The 23,794-nt window shown below is 34.8% G+C and overlaps 4 protein-coding genes and 1 long non-coding RNA gene across 5 annotated transcripts; 4 read left to right on the forward strand and 1 right to left on the reverse strand.

Annotated features, from left to right (window-relative positions):
- Nucleotides 1-77: 77 nt before the first annotated feature.
- On the forward strand, nucleotides 78-1,627 carry LOC127246440 (pentatricopeptide repeat-containing protein At3g14580, mitochondrial). Its single transcript, XM_051267834.1, has 2 exons — nucleotides 78-1,317; nucleotides 1,503-1,627. The coding sequence occupies exon 1, from the start codon at nucleotides 91-93 to the stop codon at nucleotides 1,282-1,284; it is 1,194 nt and encodes a 397-aa protein (XP_051123791.1). The 5' UTR covers nucleotides 78-90; the 3' UTR covers nucleotides 1,285-1,317; nucleotides 1,503-1,627.
- Nucleotides 1,628-1,735: 108 nt separating this feature from the next.
- On the forward strand, nucleotides 1,736-4,550 carry LOC127246442 (transcription initiation factor IIF subunit beta). Its single transcript, XM_051267842.1, has 6 exons — nucleotides 1,736-1,958; nucleotides 2,093-2,201; nucleotides 3,436-3,566; nucleotides 3,654-3,728; nucleotides 3,902-4,051; nucleotides 4,163-4,550. The coding sequence occupies exons 1-6, from the start codon at nucleotides 1,743-1,745 to the stop codon at nucleotides 4,280-4,282; spliced, it is 801 nt and encodes a 266-aa protein (XP_051123799.1). The 5' UTR covers nucleotides 1,736-1,742; the 3' UTR covers nucleotides 4,283-4,550.
- A 3,471-nt stretch (nucleotides 4,551-8,021) lies between these two features.
- LOC127246443 (uncharacterized) lies at nucleotides 8,022-9,310 on the forward strand. Its single transcript, XR_007837733.1, has 4 exons — nucleotides 8,022-8,122; nucleotides 8,258-8,312; nucleotides 8,892-8,979; nucleotides 9,178-9,310. It is a non-coding gene; the product is annotated as an uncharacterized LOC127246443 (long non-coding RNA).
- Nucleotides 9,311-11,389: 2,079 nt separating this feature from the next.
- LOC127246217 (protein WALLS ARE THIN 1-like) lies at nucleotides 11,390-13,448 on the forward strand. Its single transcript, XM_051267466.1, has 5 exons — nucleotides 11,390-11,752; nucleotides 11,863-11,925; nucleotides 12,029-12,575; nucleotides 12,656-12,807; nucleotides 12,892-13,448. Exons 1-5 carry the CDS (start codon nucleotides 11,520-11,522, stop codon nucleotides 13,085-13,087), a joined length of 1,191 nt encoding a protein of 396 aa, XP_051123423.1. The 5' UTR covers nucleotides 11,390-11,519; the 3' UTR covers nucleotides 13,088-13,448.
- A 1,946-nt stretch (nucleotides 13,449-15,394) lies between these two features.
- LOC127246775 (dehydration-responsive element-binding protein 2D-like) lies at nucleotides 15,395-16,767 on the reverse strand. The gene has a single exon (XM_051268321.1). It carries the CDS (start codon nucleotides 16,491-16,493, stop codon nucleotides 15,684-15,686), a length of 810 nt encoding a protein of 269 aa, XP_051124278.1. The 5' UTR covers nucleotides 16,494-16,767; the 3' UTR covers nucleotides 15,395-15,683.
- Nucleotides 16,768-23,794: the final 7,027 nt, after the last annotated feature.

Below are 23,794 nucleotides of genomic sequence, written 5' to 3' on the forward strand. Positions count from 1 at the left end.
CAATTATTTATTAAAAAAATCTGACTTGGATCCTTAACGAAAAGATATAAAAGATAGAAAACATTCTGACTAAGAGTTTGAGTATTGAAAATGCCGGCCAATTTCCGGCGATCCTTCGCCGCCGCTGCAGGCTCCTTGAATCAGTTGCGACGGTTCCACGAATTCGCCCCTACCGCCCGTCGTCGACTCAACCTCCCCGGCCATGGAGATCATCCCAGTTTCCCCGATCTCGCCGCTCATAGAGACTGGCTGAGCACGCCTCAAGTAATCCGAATTTTCCAGACTCTCGAAAACCCTAACCACGCGCTGCCGCTGTTGGATCAGCTCTCCCGCCGCCGCGACTACCGCCCCAATGAGTCGCTCTACTCCACCGTCATCCACAAGCTCGAACTCGCCGGGGACTTCGACGGAATCGACGCAGTCATGGCACGGATCAAGGCCGAGCGGAACTGCCGCCTCTCCGACGCCTTCTTCCGGAACGTGATCAAAATCTACGGCCACACCGCCGGCAGAATCAACCGCGCAATCGCCACACTATTCGCCATGCCGAGCTACAAGTGCTGGCCTTCCACCGCGACCTTCAATTTCGTGATGAATCTGCTGGTGAATTCCAAGCAATACGACGTCGTCCACCAGGTGTACGCAGCGGCGCCGGAGTTGGGGGTCGAGATCGACGCTTGCTGCCTCAACATAATCATCAAAGGTTTATGCAATTGCGGCAAAATCGAGGCCGCACGCAAGGTGTTCGACGAATTTCCCGACCAGAAATGCGCGCCGAATCTCCGAACCTTTTCAACACTAATCCACGGCCTCTGCCAACACGGCCGTGTTGACGAGGCCTTTGTGCTGATGGACCGTATGGAGGCCGACGGCGTAGAGGCGGATGCCGTCGTCTTCAACATACTGATTTCAGGGTTGAGGAAGCTCCGCAGAGTGGAGGAGGGGATCAAGCTTTTCGACCAGGCTATGATCAAGGGTTGTGAGCCGAACCCGGCGACGTACCAGGAGGTGGTGTATTGCTTGCTCGACGGCCGGAGGCTTGGCGAGGCGAAGAGTTTTGCGGCGAGGATGATCGACAAGGGGATGAAGCCGAGCTATGAGACGTACAAGCGCCTGATCATAGGTTTTTGTGAAGACAATGCTATGGAGGATGTGGAGTGGACGTTGAAATGGATGTCTGAGCACAGATTTGTGCCCAAGATGGGGATGTGGAAACAGATGGTTCGATGCGTAGTCACGTCGGATGAATTCGAATTCGGACACGAAGACATCATGGGTTCTTGAATTTCAATCAAATCCTATCTGGAATTTTTACTGGTACAATTTCAATTTTGCAAGAATCATCAAATTTTACTGGTAAAATAAATTAATATTGAGTGGAATAGCTTTTTATTCTTATATAAAAAAAAGAAATATATATTTATGTGAAACGATATTCAACCTAAATATATAATCGGGCCCGGTCCTTCCAAAGTAATCCGTTCATTGTTTCTTTGCAAAAGGGCGGGACTTATGGGCCCGAATTTCAAATTTAAACATGGGCCGAGGCAAAACACTGTGAAGCCCAATAAAGAAGACGAGACTGTAGACAGAGTCCGCCAGAGTCAATCAATACTCACTACGAATCGACTTCGCTCGTTGACGTTGTACTTCCCCTCTCCCTTCGGGCAAAAGCCACGGGTCTATTGAAGCGACGGTACAACGGTGCCCCAGAAGACTCGGCGAAGAAGGAGACATCAGCCATGGACGATGACCACAGCTACGACAACAACACCGTCGACACTTCAAAGTCCGAGCGATCCATCTGGCTTATGAAGTGCCCTCCGGTGGTCGCGAAGGCCTGGCAATCCTCTGCCGCCTCATCTTCCTCTTCTGCCGCCACATCTGAGTTGCCGTCGGTGGCGAAAGTTGTCGTCTCTCTCGATCCCCTCCGCGCGGAAGACCCTTCAGCCCTTCATGTTAGTATCTTTGCCTTTTCTTATAATTTTCGCTGTATTTATTTTATATTATTTTATTGAAGATATTGTGATGCTTCGATTTCGTGGGGGTTTTGGATTGGTCGGCTGGAATTGACCTAATTGATTTGGTTCAGTTTACGATGGAGATGGCTGGTGGTGACGTTGTACAGATGCCCAAAAGCTACTCTCTAAACATGTTTAAGGATTTCGTTCCCATGTGTGTATTTTCCGAGGCGAACCAGGGTGAGTTTATTTGACTTACATTAATCTCTTTTGGTTTCTCTTCTTAATTTTTCCTGTCATTGAATTTGAATGTGGAAATTTGCTTTCTTGAAAACCTAAACTTGCATGTTATATACATTTCTGTCTTCTGAAACTCATCTGATTAGAATTTATATTTATGTAAGTAAAATCCGAGTTATTTCTCTCAAATTTAGATGGCGATTCAATGCACTTAAAATATTGAATTAAAGTGCAGCTTATCAGGGTTTAGTCCAGATGTTTTAATTGAAGAAAACTCTGATGATCTTTTTCTTTTTCTTTTTTTTTTTTAAAAAAATTGGGACTACCTATGGCATTAAATGATCTCTGTCTGTTTCGATTTTGTGTGCTGGTTTTGCTCATATGATCATAACCAATTATGTTAGGATTTAAGTTTGAGATGGTTTTGGTTTGTGAAATTAGTAAGTAATTATTATTTTTAGTTCACTAGTAAAGTAAATTTTAGAACTTGTAATTATGTAGTTGGCTGGATTTTTTTTAAGTAGAGATTTCTATATGATAATTGAATGATTTGATAGGATATATAAGTGAACATTTTGTTTCTGGGTGTGGTGTGTTAGAGTTTTTCAATGTGGATAAATTTAAAATTGACTATATATAGGGGGATCTTTGAGAAAAATGCTGATGAAGAAGGCATCCAAACAATTCTTGATTTCTAGATCAAATTGATCTCTAAACTAACATGTCTACAATTTTGTGCTTGCAACGTGTCGATGTCTTGTGCTGAATCACAATATCAATCAATAGCCACGTGCATTATAGCCGAAATTGGGATGGGCCCACAGTGCCCGAAACTGTGAATGAAGAAGTTGTGGATATTTTGGGATCGTCTATTTGTGTTTTTTAACCTGTATTTTACTATTTAATCTCTCAATTTCCTCCAAAAAAATCACATAAAAATTGATTTTTCATTCAAAATATCGCATCCAATAACTATTTCACTTAAACTTAAAATAAATAAAAAACAGTGAAAAAAAGGGACACAACTGAAAAAACCCTTTTGTGCTTTAGGTGTAATTGTACTTCCGTATTAAATCACTTTGTTTTGTTCAACTAATTCTAACACTGGGTTTAATTTGCATTACATCATGCTACTCAAATCATTGATGAGTTTCTCTCTTGAGTTCAGTGTGGATGTGATTACATTGATGAATGATATTATTTCTATTTATGCATTCTCAATTCTACCTTTTAGGAAGAGTTGCATTGGAAGGCAAGGTAGAACACAAGTTTGACATGAAACCGCATCATAAGAACATCGAAGAATATAGGAAAATGTGTCGGGAAAGAACAAACAAGTCGATGGTGAAGAACAGACAAATTCAGGTCATCTACTCTTCTTTCCATGAATTTCACTTCTTATCGGATGCATGCATACTAAATCTATCGTCCATTATTTTTGCTATATGTCAGGTGATCAATAATGACCGTGGTGTGCACATGAGGCCTATGCCTGGAATGATGGGGTTAATTTCTTCTACTTCTAAGGTATTATTTTGGAATTCATAATAAATGTATCTTTACGATATTTTAATTGCTTTGGTAAGGGTTACTAATAGAAGGATAAGAAAACAATACCATTAAGGGACTGAGAATAATTGAATATTTGGTTGTTTATTTCTAATTACAGGAATAACCTGAGTTCTTGTTTTACTGTGCAGGATAAGAAAAAGGCAGCACCAGTTAAGGGACCAGATGTTAAAAGAACTAGAAGGGACCGTGGAGAGTTGGAAGATATTATGTTTAAACTTTTTGAGAGACAACCAAACTGGACATTGAAGCAGCTTGTTCAAGAGACTGATCAACCTGCTGTAAGTCATTACTATGATTTGATTATATAAATGTACATCACTTTACTTTAGTATCCATTTAATTTCTATTACCTGGTGTATCTTATTTTTATTTGATTTCTTTATATGCAGCAATTTTTAAAAGAGATATTGAATGAGCTCTGTGTATACAATAAAAGGGGAACAAACCAAGGGACATATGAGCTCAAACCAGAGTACAAGAAATCTGTTGATGATACAGGTGGTGACTAGTGATTCCATAACTTTCCTGCACATTAGATCTGCTTATGCAGAGTAGTAAGGAGCTCTAATTATAATTCCATACATACTCATTGATTGTTGTTTTGTGAGATAGCCGTTTTCCTATACTCAGCCGATCTGAGAAAAGAACAAGGTTACTTGTAAGAAGCTTGTTGTTACTCTGTAATAGACTGCCGTATCTTTTCCCGGATTAGATTTCCATACAACTTGATTTCATATATAATATCATCAAAGATAAGCTATTGGTTATTTTCTTTCATATATGTTCCTTCTTTTATGAATATGGAAGAAGATTTAGAAATCTCGGTGGTTGTGACAACATGCTAAGATTTATCTTTTACAGTTCGTTTTCCTTTTGCATCATTCGTTGTGTTTATATCAGTTTAAATGTCGATGAGATATCCACTTTAATGGTGAAGAGTTATGCCTTGTGCTTTATGCTATGAGTTTTTAAGCTCTCTTTGGACCTGCATACTGCAGATTAAATACTAAAATACCAATAACAAATAGGATTGAAGAAACTGAGAATAGATCCAAAACAACTAATGTAAGAACCAAAGGCATCATAGACAGCTCATAATGGTATATTTTCCTTCTTGATAGTATCATCTTAAGTAATTTTTTGGACAAACTACAAAATTCTGCCACCTGTTTTCATATTCACTGGTATAATTAACAAATTCACACCAAGAGAAAAAGTGGTAAGAATTGTGAGTTACTAGGCACTGTGATAAGTCAATTGATGTCATCCACTATAGGAACAGCAAACTTTCTGAGTTTAGAGTTCTATAGGTAAATCTGTCTGCTATTGGTGTATAATAATAACTCAGGTGAGCTATACCATCAAGTATTGGCTTTGCATGAGTTGTGAAATGTTGTTGCACACCTTAGTGCTATACAAATCAAACCTTAAACTTTCCAAAAGTATGAAATAAGGAACCCCTAACCGAGTTAGGTTAATTTGAAGTTACTGTAAAGCAATTAAATGTATGTTATGCAAATAGCTTCACTTGGTAATTGTTTCCAAAGGGCTTTCAGAAAAGACAGTGCAGTGCACATTGTTGATATTCATAACCCTGTCAATCTTTGTGAATTCTTCTCGATTTTTTATTAGAACACATCGTGGTATGGCATTTGTAAAAGACAACCATTAATGTCCTTGAGTTGCCTTCTATTCTACTGAGTCATTATTTTGGTAGAATAATTTCCTGTGTGCGCTTTCTTTTCAAGTTAGTGATGTATTCACGTCAGTCCGATTATTGGATTAGCTCTAGATTCCAGTATTATGCACTTAGTGATCAATTCTGTTATGATCAATAGTATTGAAAATCACCTCAATAAGCATGCTCCATGAGTTGCCTATCATGTCAGATACTGTTGGCTGTCTTGTCTTATCATCAGATTTTATTCTCGTTTGAGGTAATAACTAACAGGATTTGGTGCGAGGAGGATTTAACAATAGTGTCCATACTCTAGCAGCGCAAAATAGTTCAATAAGACATAGGTTCGGATGTGTAATAGGTTTACTTGAAATTAGACCAGGAAATTACTTTATACAGGATATGACTTATGAGTATTGGCAAAAGATTTAAACTGAAAAATAGGGGGTTGGAACGCAGCCCTGCAGGTCTGTATATCAAGAACTAAGATAAGAAATAAATTGGTATGATAAAAATTCTAGAGACATCATAAATATTACAAACTATCGTATTCTAATAGAAACTTTAGCAAGTCGACTCTTGCAATGAGCCAAGGAAGTGTTCATGATGAACTGACATTTCACCGTAGGTTCTACCTGTAACGAGCCATGTAATAAAGTTTGTTCTAGTAGGCATCTTTTAGTTTTTCTTATGCATCTTAAATTTGTTGTTCAGAACATCACCTCTGGATGAGAGTGGGATATATGGAGTGCAGAATGAGCTCTTGTTCAATGTGAAAGGCCACTGGTGTGTATCCCACTAAGCGAAAAGAGTGTTGGGTGCATGCGAGTCACAATTGAGTATTATGAAAATGACCAACTAGGAATCTAATTTGTCGTCTTTGTAAGATTTTTAGAGCATCTTTGGTCCGGGTATACTTTGGCCATCTTCTCCAATTAGGTGTTAGTGGTTAGTAGGATCCACTCGACTTGAACTATAATACTATATTCAATCATGGAGCCATGGGGCTGCCAGTGGGACCTCTTATTGCCATATGTTGCATCCTCAAAGGACTGTTAATGGAGACTTCGTCACTCCCATGAGCGTGGATGTCAAAAATGGAAAATCGAGAGAGAAAAAAAAAAAAAAGCAAGGGGATGAGTTAAGTGGCGGCCCTACCTGCAAATGGCTTCTTGAAAGATTCCGTTATTTAAGGTAATATATGATGCATGTTTCTGTCATTTTTTGTTCCTTCTCCGGGCATTGGTATTTTGTTACTGAGTGATTTCTCTAGCTGCTGATTCTTTGGTTGATGCATATGGGATTATCCCGATGTTTACTTTTCAATAAGAAAATGGGAAATCAAATGATGAATGGATTTGGTTAGGTCAATCTTTAATCAAATCTCTAGTGCCGTAATTATCAGGAATGCTGGTTGGTCTGTCTTGAAAGAGATATGTTTGATATTGTCCCATGATAGCATATGGAATCGATGTTGATTAAAGTATCATTTTGGTGTTTATAGAAAAATAAAACAAGATGAGCTCGAGCTGCAATATAGTCAAGAATAGCGGACTACAGGTATTTAATTAAGTGGTTATTGTGCATGCATCTTTTCTGTGAAGCCTCATCAGGATCATGATCAAAATTGAACTGATATAAAGTTGTCCATTTGAGCAGCCAATTGGTCTGTCTGTGGCTTTGCTTTAATTGATTTCCGGTAGTGTGTTTTGGGGTGGGTGGAATAACTTTCCATTCCAAAAGCTCCAAATATATAAACAATTAAAAAATATTATATATACTGTTTGCATCTATCCTCCTTGTATTGTATTGTCTTTTTTTTTTTGCCTGAAATTGACCCAAGGGCCAAGTGATATCCCCCTTTTATCAGATGGGAATGCTTGAATGTTAATGGGAATGTTTAACTAAAGCCTAATAGTTCAAAATTTATGTCCCAAGACAAGTGAAGAATTAAGACATGGGCAGGCCTCTGCTTTGTTGATGCTCTAGTACAGAAAAAGACAAATGATGTGTGTAACTGCCCCACCCACCCCCACCCCCAACCCCCTTTGGTTTCTTTTACCTGATGAAGGGCAGGAAACAAGAAGTGGTGGTGGTGTATGATGGGTGCTTCACAAAACCTGTGAAACATTCCATCATGTCTGTGTTTCTGCATTAGTTTCAAACTTAGTATCAAAACCTGTGAAACATTCCATCATGTCTGTGTTTCTGCATTAGTTTCAAACTTAGTATCAAAACCTTGCAAGATTATTATAAGGGATATATTTTCTGGGAAACTAATGATGTGTGACTAAGGAAGAGTCTCTGAGTGGGAGAATGAGGGAATCTCCCACAGGGAGGGAGGAAGGGGGAGTTCTCACTCAAGCCCAATATACATACACATCTATACATACATACATAGATACATACATACATTTCATTGCCAGCAGTCAGGTAATGTCCTTAGGATTTAAACCTTGGAATAATGGGCTAATCCAGTACTTGCTTTCATTGTGTTTTGAGACTCAGGAGCAGTGGGAGTGTCTGTGTGTTTGCAGGGGGGGGGGGGGGGGGGGGGTTAGAGGACTGAAGCTTTGATGAATTCTTGGTTACTTAAAGAATTAAAATTAATGAGCAAAGGAGAACAAGAGTATGTGTGTAGTTATGTTATTGTCCAAAAGCTTTGAAATGGGTAGGTATTGAGTGAATTATTTGTGGTGCCCCATTTGAAACCAGCTGATAGATTTATGAATGTTTGTTCTTCTTTGATGTTTTATTTGTTGTCCTGAATTGCTGACTCGATATTCGTCTGTCCATGTTATTTCAGTCCAGATTGAAGTTGGATTATTTCATTGTAAAGCTACAAGCATACAACACTTGAGGTTTAATACTTGGTTTGTTTGTTTGTGTTTGGTATTTTTGCAATAATCTTTGAGAATTTTCCTGTGGGAGAAATTGCCCAATAAATATAAATTGGGGAAGGCAACAAATGCTAGATTTCATTGCTTCCCATTAGGGCCACACTTCATTTTGCAGACTGTTGGGATGTCACGTCGCCTCTCTGCACATGCCCTGTTTGTAATTGTATGATACTAATAAAGATTTGATTTTTCTTGAATTTGATTATATACCCATTTGAATATGAACAATTTAGAGGACTAACTAATGTAATGAAGACGTCCTTATTACAAGATTAGTGTCAGTTGAGGTTTCATGTATCAGACATGACACCAGGCAGTGAAAAAGCAGTGGAAACTATGAACTGCAAAATATAATGGTGATCGATTTTGAAGCACGCCTTCCTGGAAATTTTGAATCCATTGATTAATTATAATAGTGAAAATGAAAGCACTTTATTATTATTATTTTTATTTTTTATTTTTCACCCTGGATGGGATGGAATGGAATCTTGTTTTTATATTTGACCTTGAATTCCAATTTTCCATGTGTGTCTGCTACAGAATCTGAAGCAGGCATGATTGAATATGCTTTAGTGGTGTGGAGAAGGAGAAGAATTCAAAGTCACGCCTCCCTTTTAACAATTCCCACGTCTGTACTGTTCTTCTCTCTGTCTTTCTGTAATTGATGTTTCCTCTTCTGATTAGTTGTCAATAATTCTCATAATTGCAATTTACACGTCTCTAATATTTACTTCCTTCCTTCCTTCCTTCAACTTCACAATTAACCCTTAATTAATTATCATCGTAACTAATTCATTGACACAACCTCTTCTGTAATAATTGACAGATATTTCAATTTTCAAGTTTTGTGCTGGGCCGTGGGCGTGCTCCTCTCTCTCTCTCTCTCTCTAGAAATACACAAACACAAACACAACATGTATGTGTGAGATGAAAAAAAAAAAATGGTGTGGTTATGATATATGCAAATAGTAAATTATAATGATGATATATATATATATATATTATGTAAATGAGTTGAGTCCACTAAACTGTAGGTATTGGCGAGAAGATTCTCTCGTGCAAAAGAAATCTGAGAAGTAAAATTGCTGTCAGGCATGCATGCATGCAAGAATGTGTGTATTTTGTGTAACCCTAAAGAGGGAGCTAGAAGTCTCTGCAGATTGCATTGCAGTCGATGAAACTCATTTCCAACAGGCAGCAGCACCTGCTGCTGAATACCTCCAAAATAAATTAAACCCTAATTAATTAATACTATTCCATCCAATTATATATCCAAAATTTTATTGTTTGTGTCTGATTAAGGACACAGCATAGAATCCAGAGTTGTTCGCCTCTCAACATCACATGGTAAGGCTGTCAGAGAAAGATGAACTTTGCTTTTGCATTGTACAAAACAACCATAGCCATGTACTCATAATAATAATAATAATAATAATAATAATAATAAAATTCTTATTTTTCTTAATTCAACCTTTTAATTAAATTACTAGCTCCCACCTGTGAATGAATTAATTGAAATTAGAAATTAATTAGATTGCAGGAATGATACATGATGATGGTGTGGTCTCGATTGAAAGGGGACACCATGTTTCTTATAAAGCTAAAAAGAACTGCACTGCACTGCTGAATATATATATATATATATATATAACGGCAGTACGTACAATTCATGATGACTGTGAGGTTTGGAGGGATTGGGAGTGGGCTGTTACTGTTACTGGAAACACTTAAATTATTGAATTTTCTTTTTATTTTTTTATGCTACTTAAGAAAGAAAAAGAAACATTTATATATGTTATTGCTGACAATTTGAAGTGCTTGGATACTTTTTCATAAATTCAGGAGGAAAAGAGATTTATTTCTCCCTGTTTTTGGCGATACCGATCGTTCTTGAATTATAACTATAATGCTATGCTGACGGGGTGGGCATAAATATACATATTCATTTCGTGAACTAATAATAATAATAATCTTCCTTTACATAAATAGTGAATTGAATCAGATGCAAAATGCCTGGAGCACAATCGATCTTCGATGAATTATGTGCAGCAAATTAATATATATATATATATTTATATATAAAAATACAAACACATAATAATAAAATAAATTAAAACACAAACCAAGCACATCCTGGAGATACATATATAGTTATGTTTAAATAATTACAGGTCATAGGTTAAGGTCATGGATCTATTTCTGAAGAAATCAATTCTCTATTAATCTGTTAATCAGACCATGATGCAGGAGTGTAGAAAGAAGCCTTAATGTGTTTTTGAATATTTTTATATTTAATAATAAATATAATGGGAAAGTAAAGTTAATGGGATCTTTTTCTATAACGGTGTGGGGTTTCGTTAGGGTTTGATATATGAATTGAAAGAGAAGAGATTAGATGGTGAAGCAAACTTGGTCTAGGGCTCCCCAACGCCAGATTAATCTGCTCTACACCATCCACTCATCAACGGTGCAGATCCATCGGGAGTTGAACACCAGGGACCTCCAACAAAAAAATCAATCACCCTCCTGCAGCATCTGCATCACTGCCACCTCTCCCCTCGTGCGCGCTATCTCTCGATGGCGGCTCACCACCGCAACCCCGCCCCACCCCACCCCCGCCCACCCATCCTTTCTTTCTCCTCAATTATCACAATCATTATAATGGCATGCTTCCAAATAGATTACAGAAATTAAAGGTCACAGACACACAAACAGACCTGTGTGCGTGTATATTATATATATATATATATCTCAACATCTTCTTTAAGTGATCACACCTTTTTCGTTTAATTCGGTAGTGCGATGAGGGGCTGTCCTGTCAGCCCAAGGGAGAGAAAAAAGGGGTCGTAGAAACACTAGAGGGAAGAATGTGGGAGACAACCAGAAACATCGATCATATATCTAACCCCTCATGCTTTGTTTAATTTCATTTACTTTAATATAATTCTCTCAATCACAATCACACTCGTCTTTAATTTTTTGTGGGGTCATATATATCTCTGTATGTATACTTATATATATATATATATCTCCCCTAAACTCTACCCTAGAATCACCACAACCTCTTCTTCTTTCTTTCTTTCTTTCTCTCTTTATCTATCTATATATCTCTACACTGATTAAATTAGGATTGTGCTGCGTTGTGTTGATTAATACATCTGATCGAAAATGGCGGACTCGGGCGGTGGTTCATCGTCGATATCGAGCAGAATATGTTCGATATCCATCCCGGAGAAGTTTCAGCTGCACATGGCCATGTTGGCCTTGCAGTTTGGGTATGCAGGTTTCCATGTCGTTTCCCGGGCAGCCCTTAACATGGGGATCAGTAAGATTGTGTTCCCAGTTTACAGGAATATTCTCGCTCTGCTTCTTCTCCTGCCATTCGCCTACTTTCTTGAGAAGTACGTCATCAAGAACCCTAGCTACCTATATATATTCAGATTTAATTTGTTAATCTTTTATTTCTTGGTCTCTGATTTGATGAATATATATATATATATATAATGATCAGGAAAGAGAGGCCTCCTGTCACTTGGAAACTCCTCCTCCAGTTCTTCTTCCTAGCAATTGTAGGGTATGGTTTTCTGCAAAATTATATATAATGAGCAATTCATTATAAATTAATTATGTTACGATCGATTCTCAACAAATTAATTAATTAATTAATGTAAGTGCAGGATCACTGCAAACCAAGGATTCTACTTGGTGGGGCTGGACAACACATCACCCACCTTCGCTTCCGCCATACAAAACTCAGTCCCTGCAATAACATTTCTAATGGCAGCCATTCTCAGGATCGAAAAGGTGAGGTTTAACAGAAAGGACGGGATCTCAAAGGTTGCCGGAACACTCCTCTGCGTCATGGGAGCTTCCGTCATCACCCTCTACAAAGGCCCCACCATCTACACCCCCTCCCCGCCCCTTCATTCCACAGCACCACTCCATCCGGGTCCGGGTCCGGGTCGGGGTCTGGGCCTGGGCGATGCCCAGGGCAAGAACTGGACCCTGGGCTGCATATACCTCATCGGCCACTGCCTCTCCTGGTCCGCCTGGCTCGTCCTGCAATCGCCGGTGGTCAAGAAGTTCCCGGCGCGGCTCACCTTTACTTCTTACCAGTGCTTCTTTGGCATAATTCAGTTCCTCGTCATCGCCGCCTTTGTCGAGAGGAACCCCCAGGCTTGGCTCATCCACTCCGGCGGCGAGCTCTTCAGCGTTTTCTACGCTGTAAGTAATTATAAATTTATAATTTATCAATTGCATGGATTCGGGGGCAAAACGGTCATTTCATTGCTGTAACGGTGCAGGGAATTGTGGCTTCAGGGATCGCCTTCGCCGTCCAGATATGGTGCATTGACAGAGGCGGCCCCGTTTTCGTCGCCGTTTATCAGCCCGTACAGACACTGGTCGTCGCCATTGTCGCCTCCGTCGTTCTCGGCGAGGAGTTTTACTTGGGAGGGTATGTATGTAATTTTATATGTGATATATTAAATATATATATATATAAAGGAATGGAAGGTTTAAACAACGATGCGATGCACAGGATCATTGGTGCGGTGCTGATTATAACGGGGTTGTACCTTGTGCTTTGGGGGAAGAACGAGGAGGGCAAATTCGCGAAGAAGGCGGCGATCCAGTGTCCTCAGGAGCACGGAAGCAGCGGTGCACCTTCCCACGTCATCAAGTCGTCGTCGATCACTCAGCCACTCCTCCCTCAGTCAACGGAGACTACTGCTTGACCGCCACTGCCCTAACTTTGACTCTTGCAATATTTTGTTCCAATCGTTTGTTTGGTGGCACACAAAATTTTCAGTCACTATTCACCTATGCTATATATGTTTATTGTCTTTTATTTTATTTTTTTTTTTGGAAAAAAAAAAAAAAAAATGGCTTGGTGTGTGTATTATCCATCTATCTGTTTTAAATTTTGGTTTGTAGGGCTTTCTTTTAAATTTGTGTATTTAGCTATTAGAAGAGTGGTTTCATATTTAATATATATATATATATATATGTATGTTGAGGTGGGGGTTTGAGGGGAAGAATGTGATGATTGTAATCTTGTGGCATGGGTTAAGAATGGATATCCCATATGTCTTTTTATATTTTATAAATCTATATATATATATATATATATTGTTGATTACCATCAAATTGCCACTTGCATTTACATCCATTTATTCTACTAATATATAATTTATGTTGATCAATTATGATGGTGTTTGGTTGTATAACATAAATAACAAATTGATGTTGGTTATCAATTCAACTAAAATCAATCTCTATTGTAAATTCTACATTTACATTTTTGCATACTTAGGGTTTATTAGTAATTAATCATATTGAATTGAATTGAATTTAATGCAAAACAAGAGTTGTTATTTGGTGGGAATATCGATATTTTTATATTCGTATTAAAATAAATTTTTACGTCGGTCAGTTATAAATAGCAATGCCGTGAGCTAGCAAAGCTAATGCAATTTCTATTCATTAACGCCAACCGACACCCACTCTCGGTTCAACCACCGTGAATTCACCAAGCTTTATTCATAAATTAAGAAAATACACAAGATATTTCAATTTTTTAAAATCCAATCTTGATTAAGAAATAAAGATGAAGCCATGGGGATTTGATAATTTGGCATAGGCTTTAAATAACTCAATCTCCTTTCATTGTTGTAGTAATTGGGATGATCATCACTTATTGTTATATGTACTATTGCTTTTTGTCTTAGATCCAAGTTATATTCACAACAAGTGAATTGATTACAAAATTTTAATTTAATATTAGTTATATGTCAAAAGCTATTTCGGAATTTTCTAGGGCTATTGAATATGACTCAAAATATTCGAATCCATCCGAATAACAATGAGCTTTTCTATGTAGGTGGTTTTCCGATGCAAAATTCAATGCTATTTAAATATCGTGACGAATATGTTTAATATTCGAACCTACTTTTGTAGACATACTGTAAATTTTCTTGTAGTGTTACTCTATATATTTACATTCTTCCCAAATGAAAAATTTCACCTTGTTATAGCACTTTTTGAAAGTTTTGCATAAGATAGCTCATAACACTTTAATTTATTTACTTGGGTATGTTGTTGATGGCATGTATTTGATTACTGAAGGCTGTGTTTCTTTAAAATTATCTCTTAAATTTTACTATCTAACTTATGTATTTTTCAGAAAATATAATTTATTTTTCTTTTACAAAAAAATAAAAAAAATAAAAAAAATCCTATCAAATATTATTTAAATACAGATAAAATCCTATCTAATCTGCTTTCTGCTCCATCTTTTTTCTGCAGAAACTAAGAAAAACATGGAGCAGAAAGCAGCTAACTTTCCAGTTTTAAGTGATTTACACAAAACAATTTAATGTCCAATTTTGATTCTAATAAAGAAAATGGAATGTGAATAGAATCCAATGTGGTTTTTGTACAGGACGAAAAAGCAATAAAAAAAAAAAAAGGGTAACCATTTTTATTATTAGTTAATTAAAATTGCATGTTCTAATGAATTCAATTAAGCCGGATTTTGAGAAAAAGTTGGATTAGCAGATCCCCAGACAACGTAATCATAACATCACTGCATTAATTATTATTACGATTATTTATTACTATTATATTTTTGCATGCTCAGTGCTTTGCCCTTTAATCATACATGTCTTCTACCTTTTTATTTATTCTCTTTTTTCTTTTTTTTGTTTTTAAAAAAAAAACACTAATATCACTATATTGACACTCATAATTTTCATATATATAATCAAGGTTTACTTTTTAATTATTTCAATGATTTTTTTTTATTATGATTAATTTTATGTATTGGCCCAGAGTTGGTGCGGGCTTAATCCATAGTGCGTCGAAATATATTGGGCTCAATTGAACCATATATAACAATTGAATTTGGCCCAATATTAATTTTTAGGCCGAAACACTGAAACAATCGATTCATTACTGATTTGGATTGGAGTTGCAGAAAGCAATGCAATGCAGGAGATGAAATGGTTGCAGAAATAACAAGAACAGTAGCAATACTACTAATACTAATTTATTGACTACATTAATCGCCTGGATCAAGATCCAGGCAATAATCAATTAATAATACTACTTATTTACAACTACTGTACAGAGGATTACATTACAGAGAATGACATACATAAACAATACATACACACACAGTTATCTATATACACCCATACATACATATATATATGTATATATACACAGAGAGGATTATATTTACAATGTACAGTTAGGTATGCAGAAGAGAAAAAAAGAGAAAAGAAGGGAAGAGTTGTTAACAATGGCGGATAGAATTAATTAATTAATAAATTAATAGAACCAGGAGAAGGGGAGGCCATTGCCATCGTCTTTGGCAAAGTCGCAGACGTCGAGGCTGCTTGCAAAAATGGCGGGATCATGGGCTGTGTCTCTGGCCGCCTCCGCCCACATGGACGAGTCGTCCACTTCCGGCAGGTCCTTATTCATCTCCTTCAGTATTTCACTTGCATTCAAACACGCACCAGTTCTCTCATCATACGTCTCCTCAATCCCAATCCCAATCCCAATCCCATTACCCCCCACCATGCTCTCTTCATCAATCCTGCTCCTGCTGCTGCAGTCAAAAACCGAGAAATTACAATTATAATAGTTATCATTATTATTACTGCCATTATTGGAGTTCATAATGATCTCCGGAGTATCCAGTTTGATCGAGGTCGAGGATGAGGATGATGACGATGACGATGATGAATTGGAATTGGAATTGGAAATGATATTGATATCGATATAGTCAGAATCGGAATTGGAATTGGAATTGGAATTATTTCCAGTTGGAAGGTGCAGGTGGTGAGGTGGAGGAGGAGGAGGTTGGTGGTAGAGATGGGGGAGATTGACCTTAGCTTGGGGGCCGTAGAGGTCACGTGCGGCGGCGTCGTAGGCTAGGGCAGCGTCGTAGGAAGTATCGAATGTGCCGAGCCAGACACGTGCCCCCCGGTTGGGCTCACGTATCTCGGCCACCCACTTCCCCCAGGTCCGCTGCCGTACACCCTTGTAGGTGCACGCCGCGTTCTCCGGGCCCCCCTTCCCCCTCATGCACCCCTTCCTCGAACTCGCCTGAGCCACCCCCATGGATTTCAGCATTCCTTCCTTCCCCCTCTTTCCAATTAATTAATTAATAGTATGTACAGTACAGTACAGTGATGGATGAGAAACGAGAGGGAGGGAGTCCATATTTATAAGCAGATCCAGTAGCGGAGGATGCATGTGTAGAGAAGAACTGTACACGTGTCTTCCCCACAGAATATCCATTGCTACTTGTCAACACACTCTGCTTCTACATTTTGATTTTTAGTTTTCACCCCACAAAATATCAGTGCAACCTAAAACCAGAAGAAGCTCCATGGAGGTCAGAGACCTGCTTCATCCATCTAACTAGCTCACGTCACCACACTTTTTTTTTTTTTTTTCACTGCTTTTATATATATATATATATATGTATGTATATTCTTAGTATATTACAGTATGAATGAGAATCAAGGGGCTTACTGCCCACAAGAAGACATGAATGGATACGTGTGGCTTTGGCTGTCCGTTGCGATATATGCGATGAACTCATTCATCATCCATGCCAGCCATGGTGGTTGAGAATAATTAATTATCTGAGTTGGGCTTACGTTGGACATTTATATATATATATATATATACATAGCATGCATGCATGCATGCATGTATCATGTATGTATGTATATATGTGTGTATGTAATAAACTCAAATACGAATGCAATTCTGCTGCGCACCAGGTCAATGACTTGGGGATCACTATTCCTACTTTCCGCGATTGCCCTTCTTTATCTTTCATGTTTAGCGGAAACTTCGGGGGTATATTGGGCATTTCACGGCTCTGATTTGTAACAATATGCATATATCATCATTCTTATTTTAGTAAATTAATAAAGTGCAATATCGCATCTTTCTAACTATTTTTTTTAATGAATATTAATGTCTTTTCTTCGCTGTATAACAATATATATATTTATCATCCTCATCCTCCACCATCCATTTATACCACGTGCATAATAAATAGGGATGATATAACCTTAAAATTAATGTAAAGTCAGGAAGGAGGGGACACGTGGAAGTATATTTTCAGCATTACTTGCTTCTTTTTTAAAATAAATATAGTAATTTTTTTTATCTTTTTATTTTTAACCAGACGGATGAGCAGTGTTACAGTGGTGGTCGATCTACAATATATATATTTTTTTTCATCTCTTTAAAAAATAAAATCATATTAAATATTTATTTTACTTAAAAAAAAATTATAATATTGAAATCATGAACTAAAATACAACAATCACATACCAAGATTAATTTGTTTAATTATATATAGTTTTATTTATTTACATTATTCAATCTACTATTCTAAAAAATTGCATTTTATATCATTTCTATATATATAAAAAATATTATATTGTAATATCAATGTTTTTACTGAAAACAATTACTATATTTGTTGTTCCTAAATTAACTTTTACCTTGAGTAAATTTAATATTCAAACATGATCATAGTTTCAGACAACATATTGAACAGACATCATATTGAACTAATATTTTGTGTAATTCAAGTATTTACACAATGCAAACATGCAAGTAAATATCTACAATGGCTAATTCAAAGATAGTTTTACTAAGTGATAAAATCATTCACTCATTTAAACATAATCTCCAATCAGATGAATTTTTCTGGTAATAAAATTATTAATTCATTTAGACATATTCTCTAATTAGATGAACTTTTCTGATGATGAAATAATTCACTCATTCGGACTTACTTTTCAATTGAATGAATTTTTCTTATGAACTCTTTTGGTGATAAAATTATTCACTTATTCAGATATACTCTCCAATTAAATAAACTTTTTTTTTTTAATGATGAAATCATTCACTCATTCAGTCATACATTCCAATCAAATGAATTTTCCTGACAAACTTTTCTATGTGATGAAATCATTCATTCATCCAGACATACTCTCCAATCAGATGAGTTTTTTGCTGATGAAATCATTAGCTCATTCAGTCATATCTTACGATCAAATGTTTTTCCTTATAAACTTTTCTGGTGATGAAATCATTCACTGGTTCAGTCATACTTTCCAATCAAATGTCTTTCCTCATAAACTTTTCTGGGTGATGAAATCATTCACTCATCAGACATACTCTCCAATCAGATAAACTTTTTGTTGATGAAATCATTCATTCATTCAAACATACTCTCCAATCAAGTGAACTTTCTTGGTGATGAAATCATCGGTGCACATTCCAAAAATCTGTCCTTTTCAAACTTACAGACAAAATAAATATAAAATTCTCTTTGTGTCTGTCCAATCAAAATTCGTGAGTATCAATTTGGGAAATAATTTTATCAAGGAATTAGGAGCTTCAACAAAAAGTAATTCCCAAGTATTTTATTTTTGGTCATCCACTAAATTTAACTTTTGACTTTTAACTCTTGAATTTGAATATGTCGTCAGATGCTCACTATATGAATATTTTGATCCAATCATTAGATCTTTGAAATAGATTTAAGCAAGTCTATAGGTCTGTCATTTGACTGACATTATGACCACATTAACTAATTTTTATTTTATTTTTTTGTATTTTTTTATATATAAAAGATACAAAAATATATGTAAGGTAATCCACCCTACAATCAAATAATGTGATTAGATAGTGATTATTAGGACATACTCTCTGATCAGATGAATTTTCTTAATAATAAAATTTTTCACTCAAAATCTATTGAGTAAAATTTAGTGACTCAATTTTGTATTGTTCATCGATACAGGCTCCAAAAACTTTTCATTCTCAAAACTATATACAAAATACAATTTCAATTTTCTTTATATGTTTTTCTTATCAAAACTTTTCAAATGTCAATCTAAGAGAGTTTGTCGAGGATAGGACCATCAACAACAAACAATTTCCAAATATTTTAGTTTTGATTTCCACTGTAAAACTTTAAATTTTGTTATTTCACTTTCACTTTGAATTTTAATTTGAATTTAGTATGTCAAGTGTTCATCTACATATCTACATAGTGATTTTGATTTCAAATTTTAAATACATATAAGTTTATTTGTCAATCATACTAACCTTCTGAAAACATTGACCAAAATTTTGTTATGTCAACAACATCTAATGAGAAATTACTATTAAATGTAATGTTAAAGTAAATCATACAAAAAGAAAAAAGAAAAAAAATTGTTTATTATTCAGTTTGTTCACTTTTGATACAAAAATTTAAAAAATATTAGTACTTACTTCATCGTTCAATTTTATTCAATTTTTCTTTTGCATTGTCATTAAAAAAAATATTTTTATTTTTATGTTCTTTTAAGTAAAAAAGCATCATTTTTGTACTTCTTTGATATAAATAATAAAAAGTAACTATCAATTAATCAACTTTGCAATCGGATAATATGATTAGATCGTCGTTATGCAGACATACTTTCTGATCAAATGAACTTTTTCACTCAAAATTTACCGAGTAAGATTGTCACAACTTTGTGTTGTTCATTAATACACCTCCCAACAATTTATCTTTCTAAAAAATTACATATAAACTTTGCTTTATATATTTGTTAATCAATTTTTTCTTAGTGTCAATCTAGTAGAGTTTGTCTAGAGATGTGGACCATCGACAACAAACAATTCTCAAATTTTTTAATTTTGGTCCCTCGCTAAAAATTTAATTTTTGTTCTTTTAACATTGAATTTTAATATACTGTGTGAAGTGTTCTTCATCTAATATGACTAACTCCTTCTGATAACATTAACCAGGTATTCTTAGTTTTGGTCTTCTATTACAAAATTTTAATTTTATCTTTTAACATTAAATATGAATTTATTTTCAAGTGTTTCTCATCTAATCTAATTGACCATTCTGACAACATTAACCATATATTTTAGTTTTGGTCTTTCATTACAAATGCGTCTAATCCGACTAACCCATCCTGACAACATTATCAGGTATTGCAGTTTTGGTCCCCTGCTATACAATTTTAATTTTGTCCTCTAACATTAAATGTGAATTATTGTTAGGTGTTCGTCATCTCAACTAACTGACATTTCTGACAATATTAACCAAATATTTTAGTTTTGGTCCCCCACTATAAAATTTAAATTTTTTCCTTTAAGAATCAACTTTCGGGGGTTAGTCATATAATCTGGGGTTAGTCATATAATCTAACTGATCCTTCTGACAACATTAATCAGGTTTCTAGTTTTGGTCTCCCATTATAATATTTTAATTTTGTTCTTTACATTGAATTTGAATCCCTGTGTCATCATCTTGAACTGATCCGTTCTGAAAACATTAATGAGGTATTCTAATTTTGATCCCTCATTAAAAATTTAATTTTGTCATTTAACATTGAATTTTAATATACCATGTTCGTCATATAATATAACTTACAACATTAAACAGATATTTTAGTTTTGGTCCCATATTATAAAATTTTAGTTTTGTCTTTTAACATTGAATTTGAATCTACTATGTCATCATCTAACTGATCCCTTCTGACAACATTAATCAGGTATTGTGTCAGGTGTTCGTCATCTAATCTGACTAACCCTCTTGACAACATTAACCAAGTATTCTAGTTTTGATCATTCATTACAAAATTTTAATTTTATCTTTTAACATTGAATGTGAATTTATTGTCAGGTGTTCGTCATCTAATCTAACCGACTATTCTGACAACATTAAGCATATTTTCTAGTTTTGATCTCCCATTACAAAATTTTAATTTTGTCTTTTAACATTGAATTTGAATTTATTATGTCAGGTATTCGTCATCTAATATGACTGACCCATCATGACAACATTAACCAATATTCTAGTCTTTGTATCATACTATCAAATTTTAATTTTGTCTTTTAACATTAAATGTGAATCTACTGTCAGATGTTCGTCATCTAATCTACCTAACTTTTCTGACAATATTAACCAGATATTCTAGTTATGGTACTCCACTATAAAATTTAATCTTGTCAAATAACATTAAATGTGAATCTACTGTCAGATTTTCGTCATCTAATCTAACTGACCCTTTTGACAATATTAGCCAGGTATTTTAGTTTTGGTCCCCCATTACAAAATTTTAATTTTGTCCTTTAACATTGAATTTGAATCTACTGTGTCATCATCTAATTTAACTGATCTCAATCAGGTATTCTAGTTTTGGTCCCCTACCGTAAAATTTTAATTTTATCCTTTAACAATAAATGTGAATCTACTGTCAGGTGTTTGTCATATCATCTAACTGACCATTTTGACAACGTTAACCGTGTATTCTAGTTTTGGTCCTTCATTATAAAATTTTAATTTTATCTTTTAACATTGAATGTGAATTTATTGGCAGGTTTTCGCCATCCAATCTAACTGACTATTCTGACAACATTAAGCATATTTTCTAGTTTTGATCTCTAATTACAAAATTTTAATTTTGTCTTTTAACATTGAATTTGAATTTATTATGTGTATTCGTCATCTAATATGACTGACCCATCCTGACAACATTAACCAGTACTCTAGTCTTGGTATCCTACTATAAAATTTTAATTTTGTCCTTTTAACATTAATTGTGAATTTACGGTCACATGTTCGTCATCTAATCTAACTAATTTTTCTAACAATATTAACCAGGTGTTCTAGTTATGGTACTCCACTATAAAATTTTAATCTTGTCCTTTAACATTAAATGTGAATCTACTGTCAGATTTTCGTTATCTAATCTAACTGACCTTTCTGACAATATTAGCCAGGTATTTTAGTTTTGGTCCACCGTTAATTTTGTCCTTTAACATTGGATTTGAATCTACTGTGTCATCATCTAATTTAACTGATCCCAATTAGGCATTCTAGTTTTGGTCCCCTACCGTAAAATTTTAATTTTATCCTTTAACAATAAATGTGAATCTACTATCAGGTGTTTGTCATCTCATCTAACTGACCATTTTGACAACGTTAACCGTGTATTCTAGTTTTGATCCTTCATTACAAAATTTTAATTTTATCTTTTAACATTGAATGTAAATTATTGTCAGGTGTTCGTCATCCAATCTAACTGACTATTCTGACAACATTAAGCATATTTTTAGTTTTGATCTCCCATGAATTTGAATTTATTATGTCAGGTATTCGTCATCTAATTTGACTGACCCATCCTGACAACATTAACCAGTATTCTAGTCTTGGTATTCTACTATAAAATTTTAATTTTGTCCTTTTAACATTAAATGTGAATCTACGGTCACATGTTCGTCATCTAATCTAACTTTTCTGACAATATTAACCAAATATTCTAGTTTTGGCACTCCACTATAAAATTTTAATTTTGTCCTTTAACATTAAATGTGAATTTACTATCAGATTTTCGTCATCTAATCTAACTGACACTTCTGACAATATTAGCCAGGTATTTTAGTTTTGGTCCCCCGTTACAAACTTTTAATTTTGTCCTTTAACATTGAATTTGAATCTACTATGTCATCATCTAATTTAATTGATCCCAATCACCGTAAAATTTTAATTTTAAATTTTATCCTTTAACAATAAATGTGAATCTACTGTCAGGTGTTTGTCATCTCCTATAACTGACCATTTTGACAACGTTGACTGTGTATTCTACTTATGGTCCCCTTCTATAAAATTTAAATTTTGTCTTTTAACATTGAATTCGAGTATACTGTATCATCATCTAATTTAACTGATCTTTGTTGTCAATGGTATTGATCCTTTAACATTGAATGCGAATCTATTATGTCAGTTTTCGTCATCCAATATGACTGATCCTTCTGACAACATTAATCAGATATTCTAGTTTTAATCTCCACTATAAAATTTAAATTTTGTCTTTTTTAACATTAAATTTTAATCTAGTATTAGTGGTCTAATCTGACTTATCCATTCTAACAATATAGAATATACACTGCATTAAAATCACTTAAGAAAATATAACAATATTTAAATAGCAGTTGGTAATATGTGTATATATAAAGATATTTATACTCTTACTAAAAAAAAATAATAGTAATGTAATGGATTGTAAATAAATATAAAAATATAAATATTTATAATTGTGATAATGTTTACTACTAAAGAAAATAGTACTGTATTTTAATTAAACTCAAAAAATGAAAATATGTATATATATATATGCTTAAAGATGAACGGAACAAGTATTAGTTAATGTATAATGATGTCCCATAACTATTATAATATTTTTTTTAAATAATATTTTTTCTCATTTGTCGTTTTAAATGCAACGTGTAAATTTATTTTAAATAAAAAATAATATTGAAATTAAAATAATAAAAAGACTATCAAAATTATGTCATATAACAAAACTATAACAAACAAAAGTAATATGACAAAAAAA

Source organism: Andrographis paniculata, unplaced genomic scaffold (genome assembly GCF_009805555.1).
Source record: "Andrographis paniculata isolate CXL003 unplaced genomic scaffold, ASM980555v1 Contig30END, whole genome shotgun sequence".
In the NCBI taxonomy this organism is placed as follows: Eukaryota; Viridiplantae; Streptophyta; class Magnoliopsida; order Lamiales; family Acanthaceae; genus Andrographis; species Andrographis paniculata.

What these genes read in the sequence shown, in the direction of transcription:
- LOC127246217 (XM_051267466.1), top strand. Translation starts at nt 11,520, where the DNA reads ATGGCGGACTCGGGCGGTGGTTCATCGTCGATATCGAGCAGAATATGT. An exon ending in TTCGCCTACTTTCTTGAGAA is followed by an intron (nt 11,753 to 11,862) that starts GTACGTCATCAA and finishes TATAATGATCAG; the next exon opens with GAAAGAGAGGCCTCCTGTCA. An exon ending in GAGGAGTTTTACTTGGGAGG is followed by an intron (nt 12,808 to 12,891) that starts GTATGTATGTAA and finishes TGCGATGCACAG; the next exon opens with GATCATTGGTGCGGTGCTGA.
- LOC127246442 (XM_051267842.1), top strand. Translation starts at nt 1,743, where the DNA reads ATGGACGATGACCACAGCTACGACAACAACACCGTCGACACTTCAAAG. An exon ending in TGAAGAACAGACAAATTCAG is followed by an intron (nt 3,567 to 3,653) that starts GTCATCTACTCT and finishes GCTATATGTCAG; the next exon opens with GTGATCAATAATGACCGTGG. An exon ending in AAGAGACTGATCAACCTGCT is followed by an intron (nt 4,052 to 4,162) that starts GTAAGTCATTAC and finishes CTTTATATGCAG; the next exon opens with CAATTTTTAAAAGAGATATT.
- LOC127246775 (XM_051268321.1), bottom strand. Translation starts at nt 16,493, where the DNA reads ATGCTGAAATCCATGGGGGTGGCTCAGGCGAGTTCGAGGAAGGGGTGC.
- LOC127246440 (XM_051267834.1), top strand. Translation starts at nt 91, where the DNA reads ATGCCGGCCAATTTCCGGCGATCCTTCGCCGCCGCTGCAGGCTCCTTG.